The sequence below is a fragment of the Toxotes jaculatrix genome, chromosome 13, assembly GCF_017976425.1.
Source record: "Toxotes jaculatrix isolate fToxJac2 chromosome 13, fToxJac2.pri, whole genome shotgun sequence".
Lineage (NCBI taxonomy): Eukaryota > Metazoa > Chordata > Actinopteri > Toxotidae > Toxotes > Toxotes jaculatrix.
Genome location: NC_054406.1, coordinates 1,671,928 through 1,687,601, shown reverse-complemented (window position 1 = coordinate 1,687,601; position 15,674 = coordinate 1,671,928). Strand labels below are relative to the sequence as shown.

General features: G+C 43.0%; 1 protein-coding gene across 7 annotated transcripts in view; it reads left to right on the top strand.

The window, feature by feature from the left end:
• LOC121192304 (gamma-enolase) overlaps nucleotides 1-15,550 on the top strand; it is a 23,351-nt gene extending 7,801 nt beyond the window's left edge. For 4 of the 7 annotated variants that reach the window (XM_041053932.1, XM_041053928.1, XM_041053927.1 and 1 more), the window contains exons 2-13: nucleotides 7,430-7,515; nucleotides 8,098-8,193; nucleotides 8,635-8,693; nucleotides 9,348-9,417; nucleotides 10,002-10,135; nucleotides 10,340-10,431; nucleotides 10,553-10,683; nucleotides 11,300-11,497; nucleotides 11,608-11,809; nucleotides 12,891-12,999; nucleotides 13,155-13,213; nucleotides 14,474-15,550. In XM_041053932.1, coding sequence (XP_040909866.1) covers nucleotides 7,431-7,515; nucleotides 8,098-8,193; nucleotides 8,635-8,693; nucleotides 9,348-9,417; nucleotides 10,002-10,135; nucleotides 10,340-10,431; nucleotides 10,553-10,683; nucleotides 11,300-11,497; nucleotides 11,608-11,809; nucleotides 12,891-12,999; nucleotides 13,155-13,213; nucleotides 14,474-14,543 — 1,305 coding nt within the window. In that variant the 5' untranslated portion in view covers nucleotide 7,430 and the 3' untranslated portion in view covers nucleotides 14,544-15,550. Of the gene's footprint in view, nucleotides 1-67; nucleotides 88-5,762; nucleotides 5,911-7,429; nucleotides 7,516-8,097; nucleotides 8,194-8,634; nucleotides 8,694-9,347; nucleotides 9,418-10,001; nucleotides 10,136-10,339; nucleotides 10,432-10,552; nucleotides 10,684-11,299; nucleotides 11,498-11,607; nucleotides 11,810-12,890; nucleotides 13,000-13,154; nucleotides 13,214-14,473 lie in introns of those variants that run through there. The other 3 variants (XM_041053933.1, XM_041053930.1, XM_041053929.1) reach the window with 3 other exon arrangements.
• The last annotated feature ends 124 nt before the right edge of the window (nucleotides 15,551-15,674 follow it).

Here is a 15,674-nt window from a genome sequence, read left to right as displayed (position 1 = left end):
TGAGTGTGTTAGATGGTTGATGTTTTTTAATATGGCTGTCACATAAATGTGTGTGTGTGTGTAAGACACAGGATGCTTCGGTTCCAGGTAGTTTCTGTGTGTGTTTGTGTGTCTTTGCGTGCAAGATGTTTTTTTTGTTTATGTGTGTGTGTGTGTGTGTGTGTGTGTGTGTGTGTGTGTGTGTTTGTGTGAGGGGGATCCTGCAGTCAATCATGGTCGAGTCCTTGGTCTGTCGTGTGTGTGTGTGTGTGTGTGTATGTTAGTTGGTGGTATGCATGTGTGTGTGTGTGTCAGAGAGGTACACGCTTCAGCTTTTTTTGTGTGTTTGTGTCATTTTGCTTCTTGTATTTTCTCTGATTTCTTGGGCTGTGTGTTTGTTTGTGTTCTGTGAAGCTGCAGCTGTTTTCCACAGTAACTCGTGTGTGTTGCGTTCAGACTGTTTCCAGCAGCTTCTGTAGTCTGAGCTCCATCCAAACATATTATCATCACAAAACTGTATCTGCTGTGTGTGTGTGTGTGTGTGTGTGTGTGTGTGTGTGTGATCCTACGTTCAGATAAGTCAGATAAGTCCTCGGTAGCCTTTTTCAGATGTGTGAGCGTGTTAGATAGCAGAGGCACAAATGTGTGTGTTTGGTATCTGTATCTCTGACACTCTGTGGTATGTGGGTGGACGGGAAGTGTGTGTATACAGTGTGTGTGTGTGTGACAGTACTTGTGATAATTTGCGAGCTGAAGCTATATGTGTGTGTAAATGTGGACAAATTATTAGCATTACGTATGTGTAAGACTGCTCCACTTCCTCTCTCTCTCGCTCTGTGTGTGTGTCTTCCATACGTGCAATGATTAGCCTTCTGTTCCCCCTCTTCCTCTTCTTCCTCCTCCCTCGCTTCATCCCTCCACTTCTCCAGCCAAACAGGGTCATTTAATTATTTATCTCTCTCTCTCCCTCTTCCTCTCTGTAGCTTTCTAGCTCTCTCGCCCTGCCTTGTTTCCACTCTCCATTTCATCCTCTGTGCATTTCCTCTCTCTCTCTCTCTATTTCCTCCTGATCTTCCTCTGTCTCTCTCCCTTTCTCTTTGCATATATTTATATTTAAATCCATCTTTCATCACTCCTTCCTTCTGTCTTTTCCTCTTTACTCTTGCCTTCTTTTAATGTTGTTATATTTTATATATAGCCTGTTATTACTTCTAATGAAGAAAGAAATAAGAGTCCCATTTATGTGACGTTAGATGACAGACAGAGATCTTTAAGGCTTGGATAGACAAAACAGATAAATCTACAGATAAACAACTGATGTGTTAGAACATATCTGGTTATTCAATTTAAAAAAAAAAATACAAAGTCAAAGGTACAAGGCTGGTTAGATAAAAATGTAAAGAGATACATTAACTACAAATCCCAGAAAGGAAAAACACCAGCTAATGGAAATCCAGAACTGTTATCATACATGGCCTCCAATAGATCAGCAGCTTACAAACCTTTTATAAAGAGCGCCTCAATATCAAAACACCCGTCAAAGTTGCTGAAGTTCTGTGTTGTGCACCACTGACTGCTAAAGATTACACCTTGTGGAGATGGAGCAATGCATGCAACGCTCACACAATCAGTATAGTTTCAGATTCTGGGTCAGTTTTTGATGAATCTAGCAACTATGAGACTGTGTTTCATAAAAGGCCACATGAATGGCCACATCTTCTGAACTCTGTGCCCCAGTTTGTAAGGCTCTCTGCTGTAAAGTCTCCAAGCCGAGGTTGTTTTTTCAGATTTCAGAAAGCTCCCCTCAGAGCCACAGAAAACCTACAACTGTTTTCACAGTCAGTGAGTCTCCACATGATGAGTAAACTGATCTCAGCGCTTGACTTTGGTGAAGTGCCCCTTTAATCTTCAAGACTCAAACTGAAGTGAATCGAAGCAAATCAGGAGACCAGTGCCAATATCCAGGTCTAATATTTAAACTCTTTCCCGTTCTCTACCCATCCCTCCTTTCTATCTCTTCATATAATTTTTTTCTTCTCTCTTTACATCTACTGCATCTTCGTTTCTTTCCCTCTTGGTTTCCCTTCCTCTTTAGCCCTCCATCCTCCTGACCACATATCTCCGTACACAGCTGGATGATAAATATGTTGTTCTCCTTGTTCTCTCTCCTAGCGTGCCTTCGTCCCTCTCCTTCCCTCCCTCATTCACGATCATTCTGGCTCGCCCACTCGTGTTTTTTTTTTTTTTCTTTCAGTGCTGCTATATTTTCTGCTGAGCACTGCAGTCTCTGGTAGGTGTGGTGTGGTGCGTTCATGGGTGTCCTCCCTCTCTCCGCTGCTGCTGCCACTGCTGCTGTAGAGCTTACGTAACACACAGCAACGTGCACTAACAGCACTGGGCGAGAGACCCAGACATAGATGGAGAAAGAGAGAGGCGAGGGAGAGGCAGAGGGATGGAGATGAGAGTTATAAGACAAATTCATTGAGGACAGTGACAGATTGGGAAGGAAGAACATGTGTTTATGGATATGAGATGAGCGTGTGTAGTTAACAACGAGAAACACTTTGCTGGTGTCATGAATTCATAAGCTGTTTGACTAGGATTCAAATCTTATTATCAATGGGGAAATAAATAAGGTCTTTACTGCTCCATTGCACGACAGTGGCAAATAATACTGAAGCTTCCAGATGCTTTAAATCACGAGCATGTTTGATGATCACATTTCTAAAGGTTAAAGGCTGCTGGGTTTTTTTGTTTGTTTGTTTTTTTTGTATGTGCAAAATGACACGAAACGTTGCAGCCTTGTTTCATCAGTAAGCAAAATCAGGATTGAAACGTCACCCTAATCTCAATCTAATGTTTCCAGACTAATATATTCACGAGATCATGAAATTCTAAAATCAGATGTTCATGGGTGTTCTACGTAGCCGCAATGGAAGGTCGGAGGAAAAGCCGGTGGTTGTAGACACGGGGGAGACGTGATGTTGATTAAATATGGGGGTAACGGTCCCCAAGACGCTCACAGTGCTGCTCTCAGCTGTTCAGATGAAAAGTACAGAAATAACTGTGTAATGAAAGAAAGAAGAGAACCAAGAGAAGGAAGTTCAAACCCTCTCTCACCTCCTCACAGTCACAGTGAAGCAGGTGTGAATGCTGGACTGTCGGTTTTCAAAAAAACAGGCGCTTTTACCTCTTTACTGGACACTCCCATCAGTCTCAGCTGTGCTTTACAGTACAAACTGTACTTTAGTGGTCGTTAGCAAATGTTAGCATCCTAACACGCTAAACTAAGATGGTGATAATGGTAAATATTATTATTTAAACATCAGCATTCTGATTTTAGCATTCAGCTAAAAGTGCATCCTCACATAGCCACAAGCATGACTGTAAACACTAAGTTTTAATGTATCATGAAGATAGTGAGGTCTGGGTGGCATTTAGAGAGATTGCTGCGTGCTGTCTAAATTTTCATGAGTGCAGAAATATTAATGAAAGTGTGTCGACATACTGTCAAAACATTTGCTTTGATGCTTTGAGGATGTGATCAGAAACAAGAAAAAGAGCAGAAGTAGCGGAATTTCTGATGTGCCACTGCTGTACCGCTGTGCTGCTGCTCCACCCTCAGGAGATACTGTTTGGAAATCTGCAGCACTGCAGGGTGGGGCTTCAAAACAGCATCAAAAGAGAGAGAGAGAGAGAGAAAACAAACTAAAATTAACAGAGGCCAGTAGAGAAAATTGCCCACGCTTCAGTCCCCTTGACTCTGAGTGTGTGGATATTTCTGAATGCTGGAGGCGAGTCAGGCACCTTATCTGCTCTTTCTTATGCTGAGCACCGTTTATACATTTTACACATTTTGCTGACGCGTTTATCCCCGGTGACTTACAATGAACACAAGAACTGAATAAGCACAAATTCGTGGGTCGTCAATGTTGTAAATCGACGAACAGGGAGAGGAACAAAGGCGCTTGTGAAAACTGGTGGAAAAGATTCCTGAGCCGCTCAGAAAGATCGTGTACTGTGTGGCAGAGAAAAGCTGAGTAAAGGAGTCAGAGGGCAGGAGGAGTAATGTGATTTTATAGCAGTTTAAAAGCAACACACAGGGGAAGAAAGGTGACAGGGAGACCGGTGAAAGAAAGAAATGCGTGGCGTTTGATGTCTTCAGGATGGTTTTACATAAACAGAAAGTGTTTGCATTCAGGCTGAGAATCAGATAAACACCAGAGGGAAATTAAAGCGGAAATAAGAAGACAGAGGAAAAACAATATTATGCAAAGAGAGAGAATTTTACAAAGCTACAAACCCCAACAAGAATATCATTACTTTCAGATCACATGAAAACTGGTGTAATTTCCATAAATAGGCATATATGTGTTGTTAAAGAAAGATCTTTCACAGGAGGGTGCTTATGATATTTACATAAGACTGTACACTGCACATAGATTCACTAAGACCAATAATTAAAGCACATTATGTCTTTAAGCCGTCTCACCATCACAGCTCAAACATAAACTCAGCAGCCAAAGTAACAAATGAAATCGACCGGGAAAGGCCTATAAACCATGTCTTAGAGTCACCGAAGAAAACAGAGACAGTGCAGCACCAACTGTGATGGAGACGTTTCTGTTTCCTTTTATATAGTAACAAATATCTGTACTGTTGTGACAAATCTGGCTTTAAGACTCATGTAAAGTTTTATACAAACTGGAATCTTCTGTCCTCTCAATAACCGAGAGTCTCGAAATCACAGCAGAACTTACAACAACTGATGATGTTGCTTCTGAGATGTAAATATTTGCTGTTTTATTTGTCCTCTATGATCATAAATGAAATATAGATACTGACCATGGACTCCAACACAGTGGGGCATTTAAAAATGGCGTTTCCTCTGTAGTCACATCCACAATAAGCTTGGTCTTTGGGGCGGAGACCATCCCAGAATGGCCCTGTTACCAGGCAGGGCTAGAGCTGTGGAGAGTGAGACGCTCTGTGTCCATGGGAAAAAACAGAGACATTCAATAGACAGATGCTGCATCCACCTTTTGGTTTGCTTTCCCTCTCTGTCATAGTGAGGAGAGTGGTGCAGTCTCACACCTGAAAAGAACAGAACCATTGTTAATGAATTCCTGTTACTATTTACACCTGTTTCTCCTGCTAATAACTCAAAATGCTGTGAAACGTAAGAACCCTGTAAATCACTGTACTGTCTAAAGAGTCGTTAAACCATGAATTAATCTGCATTCGTTAATCAACACAGTGAGTGTAGTGTTGCATCGAAGGAGACATTATACACAGGTACAAGAAGAAAAGACATCCAAAGCAGTCGACGCAACCTCTGCTCTGAATCTCCGTCTCTGTCATTGCATATGGAAAGGACAGCCTCAGCACAGTGACAGGTTTCTACAAGCTAGCAACGAGCCAGATTTAGCTCTCCACAGATCAATAAAGTATTCATACAGCACTGAGTCGAGGACGGCTTAAAAGGCCTTTTTGACATATCGTTGCAGTGCAGCGTGCGCGGGAATATCAATGAGGAGAAAGAGGGAAAACACCCACGGAGTAGATTAGCATGGATGATAGTGAAATAACAATGAGGATGAAGCTCTGAAAGCTTTGGAGTTCAGGTTCGTGCAGGTTAATAATGTAATTAAAATGCATCTTTAAATAGAGCTACATTTTTAATCATCATGTGACGTGGAGCTGTTCAGGCTTTCAGAAAGGGAAATGAAAGAGAAGCGTCTGCTTTCATGGTGTTCAGTAGAAATGGAAGTGAGAACGTGCAGGTTGTTAAGGACATAAATCCAAAGCTGACTTTTGGAGAACAGTGTTGTTCTGGTTGAAGTCAGATCTGAACGACACATGGGCCTTTACGTCGCTCTCTGTGGACCGGCATTGAGTTGTCACATTAATCTTAACTGTGAGTCTCTATATGTAGGTATATCTTTGTTATATTTATTTGTACACATGGAGAAATATGTGTGTTTCCAATGTAGCAGTGTTTGTGCAGGTTAAATTGAGTTTTAGATTCGATTATCCAAATTTACTGACTTTGTGACTTTGCGTGTGCAGTTGTTGCTGCTTGTTGGGTGTTTTTTGTTTTTAAAAGAACTGTCCCACTCAGGCGAACGCCCTTAAGGTCGAGCTGTTTTTCAGAGTCGAACGGCACCCAGAGATGCATCTCTCCTGCAGCAGCTCTGCAGGATTTTCCGATCAGGCTCTCGTGGGAGAGAAGAAGCAGCAACAGTAAACAGCAGTGATAGAAAGAAGAACTTACAGTGGCAGTGAAAACGGTTCCAGGGGCAGCCTGATTAAATTTATCCTCAGAACCTCTCTGCTTGAGTTCTTTTCCTTGATTTGACCGGATAAAAGCCTGCTTTAAAGAAAGACCTGGTCAGGGAGGCAGCCATGAAAACACATTCAAAGCTGTACGCAGGTATGTAAGTGTATTCTTGACTGCAAATGAAGCTTTGTCCCTTAAGGCAACTGATAGCTAAAGTATGAACCAAACACAGACGTCATACTGATGTATAGAATATTGGTAATGTCAGGTAATAAAGCCTTTCATACAGAACAGCTGGGAGTGCTGATGATTGGAAGGGTCCAGTCTGCTAACAAACCAATTCATTAAGTCATATTAAGTGTTGACAGTAAACTAGGTTGTAGACATTAAACCACCTGCGTGAAGCTCCAGAGAAAAGTTGAAACCCTGGCTGCTTCCTCACTTCCACACACCTGACCGGCTGCTGCGTGATGACTGTCCCTTTCAGAGAGTTTCTGCAGAGTCAGAGGTAAACAGCATTTTCACAGTTTCATCCAGCCACAATCCAGTACAGTCCCTGTTCCAACACGATGTTCAGTGAAGCTGAATCTGCAGGTGTGAGGTTGGAGCTTTTACCTGATACGAGGAGCAGAGGCAGGTTGTTTCAGAGTCTGTGGCATCTTGATGGTTTCTGGTGCAGCATGTGAAGATACACCGTTCACCTGGGAGGATAAGTTACAGGACATTTGCAATGAAAGAACAAAAACGTGGCAGACACTTATCTCTGAAACGGAGATGTTGTGACATGTCGTAGGTAGTGGCAGTCAGTAAGTTAAAATATGTATTTTTATTGTGACTCTTAAAGTCACAACAGCCACAAACAATGGTAGATTCCAGTCCGGCTGAAAGCAGAGGCACACAGATGCATAATTTACCACTCTCTGTTCCTGAAGACTTTTACTGCAACCTGCTTCCAGAAACAGCAAAGTAACAGTGTGTGTGTGTTCTGTGTACGTGTACATGCAAAGAGAACTTCTTACCCACGAGGTCTCTGTTATTCTCATTTCCTGTTTTTCAGTCTGAAGCTGGCGTGAGCATCAAAAACTAACCATGTTTCCAACAGAGTTCACAGAACATGAATTACAGGGTAAAGCAGTTACATCACTGCCTCTTTCCGTCTGTGTCTCTCAGGATGTCGATCGTCAGCATCGTTGCCAGGGAGATCTTGGACTCCCGGGGAAACCCCACTGTGGAAGTGGACCTTCGCACAGAGAAAGGTGACCGCCGATGAGCCTGTCTGCAAATATCAAAGGGGTGGGGGGGGGGGGCAACAAAAAAAACCCATAATCTTCCCCACAAGGACGTCTGCTCAGATCCTTCATGTCAGAATTTTGCCACAAAGCGTTAAGAAAGCTTGACAACGCAACAGCATCTCTGCTGTCCCTGTAGATTGTTTCTGGCATCGAATGACCTTCATTTGACCTCTGTCCAGATCGATCAACTCTCTGTTAAGGGAAGATTGGGACTCTTCTTGCAGCCCGACATGCTTCTTTAACCTCAGTGAGATGAAAAACAAGTAATTATAATAATACTAATGAAAAAATGTTAATTTTCAAATGAATTAAATCTGTTTTCCATAAGACTTTATTTACTACAAAATAGATTAAAAGTTGTGCAGATGCTCATGATGAAGATACAAATTCACTCTCTCACTCTGTATCACTGAGGCACAACAGCAACTGAACTCCGGTAGACTTATTGAAGAGTCCTGCGATGTAGTTTTCTGTCTGAAGAGTTAAAACTATGAACCACCTTCTCGGTTTCTGACTCTTCCTTATGCTTTACCTTTATACCTTCAGGTCTGTTCAGGGCTGCAGTGCCCAGCGGAGCGTCCACAGGTATCTATGAAGCTCTGGAGCTCCGAGATGGAGACAAGAGCCGCTACAAGGGAAAAGGTATGAAGACAAATCAGCTGCGTGGACATGGATATCTGCGTTCTTTAAAAACCTAAAACTGCATTAAAGCGGTTTTGTGACCACAAGTAGGCAGAACCAAAAACATACTCACAGAAACACAGCCCCGATTTAGCCTTTAAACAGCTTGTTTGTTGTTAATATGTTAATATCTGGGATTGGTCCTGGATATAAGGAAGCTGAAAATCTAAAACGTCAAGCAAAAAAAAAAAAAAAGAAAAAAGGCTAAGACCTGCGCTGAGCTGCAGACTCCACGTCAGAAGGGTCTCTGAACGCTGGTTCAAGACAAAGAGCAGATTTTACATGAACAAACAGAAATGTCAGCTCGACACTCCCACTACTTTTTCGTTTTTCTCTTCTAGTTGCTGCAGAATTTCGATTTTCCTTCTCTGACTCACTCCTTTCATTTCTTTCCTCCTCCAGGTGTTTTGAAGGCAGTTGGGCACATCAATGATACTCTGGCTCCGGCTCTCATAGCTTCTGTAAGTCACCGAACATGTTCACACAGGACATTTGTCAATAACCATGTTCAAAGCTACAATTTCTGTAAATTCTGTGCAAGTCTGTGACTCAAAGAGCGATTTAAGTTCTCAGTTGTTCTTGTTAAGGGAGTAACTTTTGGGAATTGGCTATTTTTTTCCACCCATAGCTGTGGTGCAAACAGCGATCCTACGCTCTCAGTCAGAAAGTGATCGTGCGTGTTTTGTTGAGAGCTGCAGACACTAGAGATTCAATGATGGTCAAAACCTTTAGCTACAGACAGATCACTGCATTCTGGCTAAAAGACGGGGATGAAGAGATGTGAATGAAAGATGATGATGATGATAATGTGTCTGTGTGAGAAAAAGGTGTGAGAGAGAGAGGAAAGGTGAAAGAGACGTGTGTGTTAGCGCTTCTGCTTGTGTTTCTGTGTGTGAGTGTGTGTGTGTGTGTTGTGTTGTTAGTTTTGTGTCATAATATAATAAAATTTATATGAATAGTGTCGTAACATTTGTGAACTTCATGTGACAGATGTGCTTCTCAGATGATAACAGATTTGAGAATGTAGTGATGGAGGTTATAAATGGCTCCACCTGTGTGTGTCCTCTTACACTGTTTTTCTGTGTGTGTGGGTGTGTGTGTGTGGGTGTCTGTAGGGTGTCAGCGTGGTGGAGCAGGAGCAGTTGGACAACATGATGATCGAGATGGACGGCACAGAAAACAAATGTGAGACATAAGACGGGAGCACATCGTGGCGACTAACACCAGCACATCACAGTCTGGCATCCAGCTGGAAATGTCCCCGTCACCGCAGCTCAGCCTCCTCGCGTGTGAATTCACACGCGTTTCCAATTCTGATTTTACCAAATGAACGACTGTGACAAAGTGCTTCACAGAGCAACAGGAGGCATAAATACAAGCGGAACAAGACAAAGCAAATAGACTGCTGTTCCAAACAGGTTTTGGCAGGATCAAAGCAAACTCACATCCTTAATAAATAAATGCAGTGTTCATTTATTTTAATCTACGCTCAGGCCAACTAATCATTTCAGGCAGCGAGGTAAACAGCCGTGAAAGTAATGGTGTTGGAAGAAATTAATTTCAGCCGCAACAGGAAGCCCGTCCGACTAAACTGCTGCTGGATGTGAATAAATTAAAAACACTTACAACAAACTGCTTCAAAAATCACAAAACTTAAATCAAACTAGAGCTGAAATAAACAGAAAGAAAACATTTTAAAGTACAAATATAAAATTCCCAAATTTTAGAGTAATCTAAAATCATTTCCTGTCTTTTCTTGTGTCGAACAGCTCAGTTTGGGGCAAACGCCATCCTGGGAGTGTCTCTAGCCATCTGTAAGGCCGGCGCAGCAGAGAAAGACGTCCCCCTGTACCGCCACATAGCCGACCTGGCCGGAAACACAGAGCTGGTGCTGCCGGTTCCTGTAAGTCACAAACTCACAGCACAACATCTGCACGCAGTGCTGCGAAAGTCTTTGTACACCTGCGATTTTAACAACACAACTTTAAAAAGGAGCCATTTGGTTCCTCTGACAAAAAGTGCTGAAGCAGTTAATCAAATAATTATTTACTCTGTGGACGGAAAACAGAGACTGTTACAGCCCTGCTCACTCTTCTGTCCTCTTCAGGCCTTCAATGTGATAAATGGAGGATCTCATGCTGGAAACAAACTGGCCATGCAGGAGTTCATGGTTCTTCCCGTTGGAGCCGAGTCTTTCAAGTAAGAATTAGTCTCCGAGACACTTTCACACACCATGTCAAATACAGCTATGAACACCATCCAGTCTGGGAAGCAGTGACCTTTTGATAACCAGTCACGCCTCTGCCCCTCTGGCCCTCAGGGAGGCGTTGAGGATAGGAGCGGAGCTGTACCACACACTGAAGGGGGTGATTCAGGAGAAATATGGCCAGGATGCCACCAACGTGGGAGACGAGGGAGGCTTCGCTCCCAACATCCTCGAGAACAGTGAAGGTGAGGAGGAGTGTTTTTATTACAATTAAATTCCAGTGTAAGGTCCTCTGTCACTGTTATATCTCACCACGGGTGTTCTAAAATGTGGAAAAACAGAATTAGAACAAGAAAAAGAAAAGAGAAAAAGAAGTTCAGACTTTAAGAGACTGGCAATAAAATCTGACTTTTATCGCTGAAACCAGACGTCTGAATAATGTTCACTGTGCTTAAATGTGTCATACATCATCATTAGTTTGCATAATAAAATCAGTCATTGCAAAGACTTAAATATTTCTTGTCACCAAAAATGATTCCTTGTCTGAGAAACACTGTCCTCTGCTGCCACAGCTTTGATTGATTTTCAACTGTGCTTTATTTTTTATTTTTAGAAAGAATAATAAAATTATTCCTCTTAATCTATTTAATGATTTTTCCCCCCATTAAACTCATAAAGTAGGTTTCATCAGTTGTGTCTGCAGACCCAGCTCTCAGGCTGTCAGGAAGTTAGGGAAGCCTGTTTGGAACCTGAGAGGCAAAAGTCGGGGTGTTCATCTTCTATTTACTGCGTTTCCTTATGTCTCCGTCTTTACTCCCTCCTCTCCACCTCTCCTCCATCCTCCTTGCTCTGACTCCTCAGCTCTGGATCTGCTGCAGACAGCCATAGAGAAGGCCGGCTTCACAGACAAGGTGGTGGTCGGGATGGACGTGGCTGCCTCCGAATTTTACCGTGAGGGCAAATACGACCTGGACTTCAAGTCCCCACCAGATCCAGAGAGACACATCACTGCAGAGGAGCTGGCTGACATTTACCAGGGCTTTGTCAACAACTACCCAGGTGGATGATTTTTGTTGTGTTTGTAAATCTTCAGCCCGTGTCAGAAAATGATTGGTCTTCACCAAAACAGAATATTTTTTAATGTCTTTCCTCTCCTCCCCCTTTTCCAGTGGTGTCCATCGAGGACCCGTTTGACCAGGACGACTGGGAGGCCTGGTCCCGTCTCACAGCCCAGGTGGGGATCCAGGTTGTTGGAGATGACCTGACAGTGACTAACCCCAAGAGGATAGAGAAAGCTGCCGAGGAGCGAGCCTGCAACTGCCTGCTGCTCAAAGTCAACCAGATTGGCTCCGTGACCGAGGCCATCCAGGCGTACGTCTGCTTCCTTTAAACTTCGATAAGTTTATAGATGCAAGGAGAAGAATCAGTATCAGAGACTGGACAACTCATCACTATCAGCCCAACACGCCGTGAAGTCCGCGTCAGTCTCGTGCTCCACAAACTGTTTATCTCTTCTCAGAAAGAAAAAGAAACTAACATGGCCGCCTCGGGCAGGTCGGCGACCTTGGACGGGCCAAAGAAGGTCGTCCATCTCGGCTCAGGCGATAGAGAGGCCCATAGGGAGATACAGAGAGACACAGCTGCTCTGCTATCAGTCACACATGTGGAAACACACACACACACCCACACACACAGGCAGTCAGCATGTTGTCAGTCACATCAGTCGTTACCTGTCAGCCATGTTGACCTTGTGCCACAGACAGAGAGACAAACAGACCTTTGCAGAAGATAAATGAGGGACAGGAAGTGACAGGAGGTTTTTAGTATGAAGATTAGCTGTCAATCAAACGTACCGATGCATCCGACTGGGACCGCGGCGTGCACGTTTCTTATATTTGTAAATAGTTTGCACTACAGTCTTGGAGGTGTGTGTCATCAGTCTCAGACTTCGTCACTCAGGTTTATGGAGCTATCCGTCATGAGAGCGGAGCTGGGTTATAGTTGGAGGGGGGGTGGGGGGTAAAATGGAGCTGATGACAGTAACGATGATGTATTGCGTCCGTCACTGCGTTGTTAATCTGATCCATTCCTCTAAAAGCTCCTCCTCGAATTTGACCCGAGGCATCAACACACGTCTTCGTTTTCAGGTCGTTGGCAGGTTAATGTGTCAGATGAGCTACAGTTATAAATAAATCACAATAAGATTAATTAACTTGCGCAGCTGTAATAAATGCAAAGCATGCGGCCGCCCAGTGAGCAGGGTTGAGATGAATGTGTTCGCCTGACCTTGAATTTCACTCAGGAAAACAGTTTAGATACAAGAGTTTATCAGAGATTTATCATATCGTTGGACTGTCAGACTGTTTAGAAGGCACCGCTGTGGTACCACTTGAATTTTCTGTACAGGTATCAGTAAAGTTTTATCCCTCTGCTCCTTGTCTCCGTCTCTCAGGTGTAAACTGGCTCAGGCGAATGGTTGGGGTGTGATGGTCAGCCATCGCTCAGGAGAGACAGAGGACACCTTCATCGCTGACCTGGTCGTGGGACTGTGCACTGGACAGGTACACACACACACACACACACACACACATTTGTTCATCTATTCTCCAGCTCAGTTTTTGAGGATTTCCTCTCTCTCTCTCTCTCTCTCTCTCTCTCTCTCTCTCTCTCTCTCTCTCTCTCTCTCTCTCTCTCTCTGTCTCTCTCTCTGTTGCAGATTAAGACCGGCGCCCCCTGCAGATCTGAGAGACTGGCCAAGTACAACCAGCTCATGAGGTCAGGGTGCTGCGGCCTTTCTCTCTTTCTTTGTCTGAAACACACACAGATGTTTATCGGTCCATTTCAATTCAGAGTTTCAGCTCAGTGAAGCTTTAGTGGGATGGTTTTCTAATGATGGACGTGCTGAAGGGATAAATGAAGTAAGAAACACTTTGAATAACAATTAAGGAGAATTCTGTGCATTTCAGTATAAAAGTAATAAAGAGGAGACAATAAATAGCACGTCAACCAGGGAAGGGAAAACTGAAACTTTGGGGGTAAATCTTTCTTAATTTGGCCAGTTTATAAGAAAAGTTCGTCATACAAGACTTTATATAAACTTCAAGTCCAGGTTACAAACTTTGTCTTTTCAGGATCAAGACTCATTAAAATTTAAACTCGCTATTTCTAAATCACACTTTTAACATTACTTTTAAATGTACAGCCTGTACCCAGCCAGATTTAATATTTAATTTTCACTTTCTTTGGAGTTCTCTGGATCCTCTCAGCTCCAGACCTGCTCCTCAGGTGCTCGCTCTGTCTTAGCGCTTAGCATCAGAGAGCTAATTGACGTGACAGGCGACGGCAGCGTTGGTGTCACCCCATGTGTCCGAGCCAGTCAGCAGCAGGGGGAGGAGGAGGAGGTGGGATCAGATCAGTGGTGTAATCCCATCGGATTGCTGGGGAGCTGCAGGAGAGGTGGAGGGTGGAGGGTGGAGATACTTACAGGGGCATTAACCAGCAATAACCGCTAATCGCTGCAGTCAACCGTGCACACACACACACACACACACACACACACACACACACATGTGCTCAGACACATGCACACAAAAAACAAATGACTTATTTATACTGTAGAAAGCTGTTGTACAGTGTCAGCTTTATTGTTCTTCTCAGCTCCTGGGGAATGGGGACGTTCTGTATTTTGCTTACTGTCAACAAATCCCATTAAAGGAAAGAAACATTTGATTAAAACTACACTGAAGAGCTGTTTAACGAAATTTACTGAGCCTTCTTCAAAAATCAAACCATATATATATATTTTAAATTTCACTCTTCGGTGTGGACTTGGAGCTGAGAGCCACAGACACTGAGAGATGAACTAAGGTGTTTTGATTTGTCATTTTTAGAAGCAGGAGCTAACCATCTGTCACCAAAGTGCTTAAGACGAGGAACCCTCTGTTAACAGTCCGACTTTTGATCTTGGACAGAAGCATTTTCATTTCAAAGTGCCTTGTTCAGCTTCTCTTTCCCTCTTTCTTTTCTCCTCTGCAGGATTGAGGAGGAGTTGGGTGACCAGGCTCGCTTTGCAGGCCATAACTTCAGGAACCCCAGCGCCCTGTGAAACTGACTGATTGACAAACGAATGACTCAGACACACACACACACACACACACACACACACACACACACGCCAGCACATATAAACTGACAGACACTACAAACAGGGAATGAGCCATGTACAAAGAAAGATTACACAGTTTGATGAACAAACAAGAAAAAAGAGCCATGCAAAAATAAAAAATAAAGAGACAAAAATAAAATATGCACTGGACTGAGAGGAAGGGTGATGATGCTGTATGCGCACACACACACACGCACATGCACAGAGTTCGCAGATGCAAAACGCTCACACACATGCAGGGGAATATTATGAAAATATGAAATTTTTAAGCCAGACATGCACTGTTACTGTAGTTTCAAAGGAATAGTTCATGTACAGCCGGAGGACAGACCTGCAAAAATAAAGATTATTGTTGTAAAAACAGAGTGATGAATAAGTAGAGATAGAATAACGTAGACTGAAGCACGCAACTGAAAGAGAGAAAAAAATAAAATGAAACTTTCAACACCAAAAAAAGGACAATGCATTTGCAGAAAGAAACACAAAACAGCAGTTTCAGGGGACTGAGTGAAGAAAACAACAAGTACACAAACACCTGAACACTAACACACTCAGCTGTGTCACACACTCACCTGGACACTGAAGTACCTGCACTCTACCCACTTCTGTCCTCCTCCCTCTCTCTTTTTCTCCCCTTTTCTTCTTGTCGTGTCTGTTTCTCAGTTTCAGACTCTCTTTTTCTTCCCCCCGATGTGATTCTGATTATTTGTTCCTTCATGCTCGAAGTTCCAACTCTGTCCTAAAGAAAAAGAAAAAAAAAATCGAAACCCTGAGTCCCTTTGTTCCTTCGGTTCCTCCTGAATGTCCATAGAATAGTTGTGTTGAAAAAAAAGAACGAGAATTTAAAAAATAAATTAACAGAACGCTTGTCATTGAAAATAATGTGAAAATATGTGAAATAAAAAAATGGCAATTTACAGTTTCAATCACAGTTAAAGGTGTTTTTCCTTTTTGTGTGTATGTGTGTGTTTGTTGTTCAGAAACTTCCCTTACGATGCATCTAATTGACTGAATTTGCAGCTTTTTTGTGCTTTTTCAAATTTAGGTAATAGTTTAAACCTGCAAGTCTTT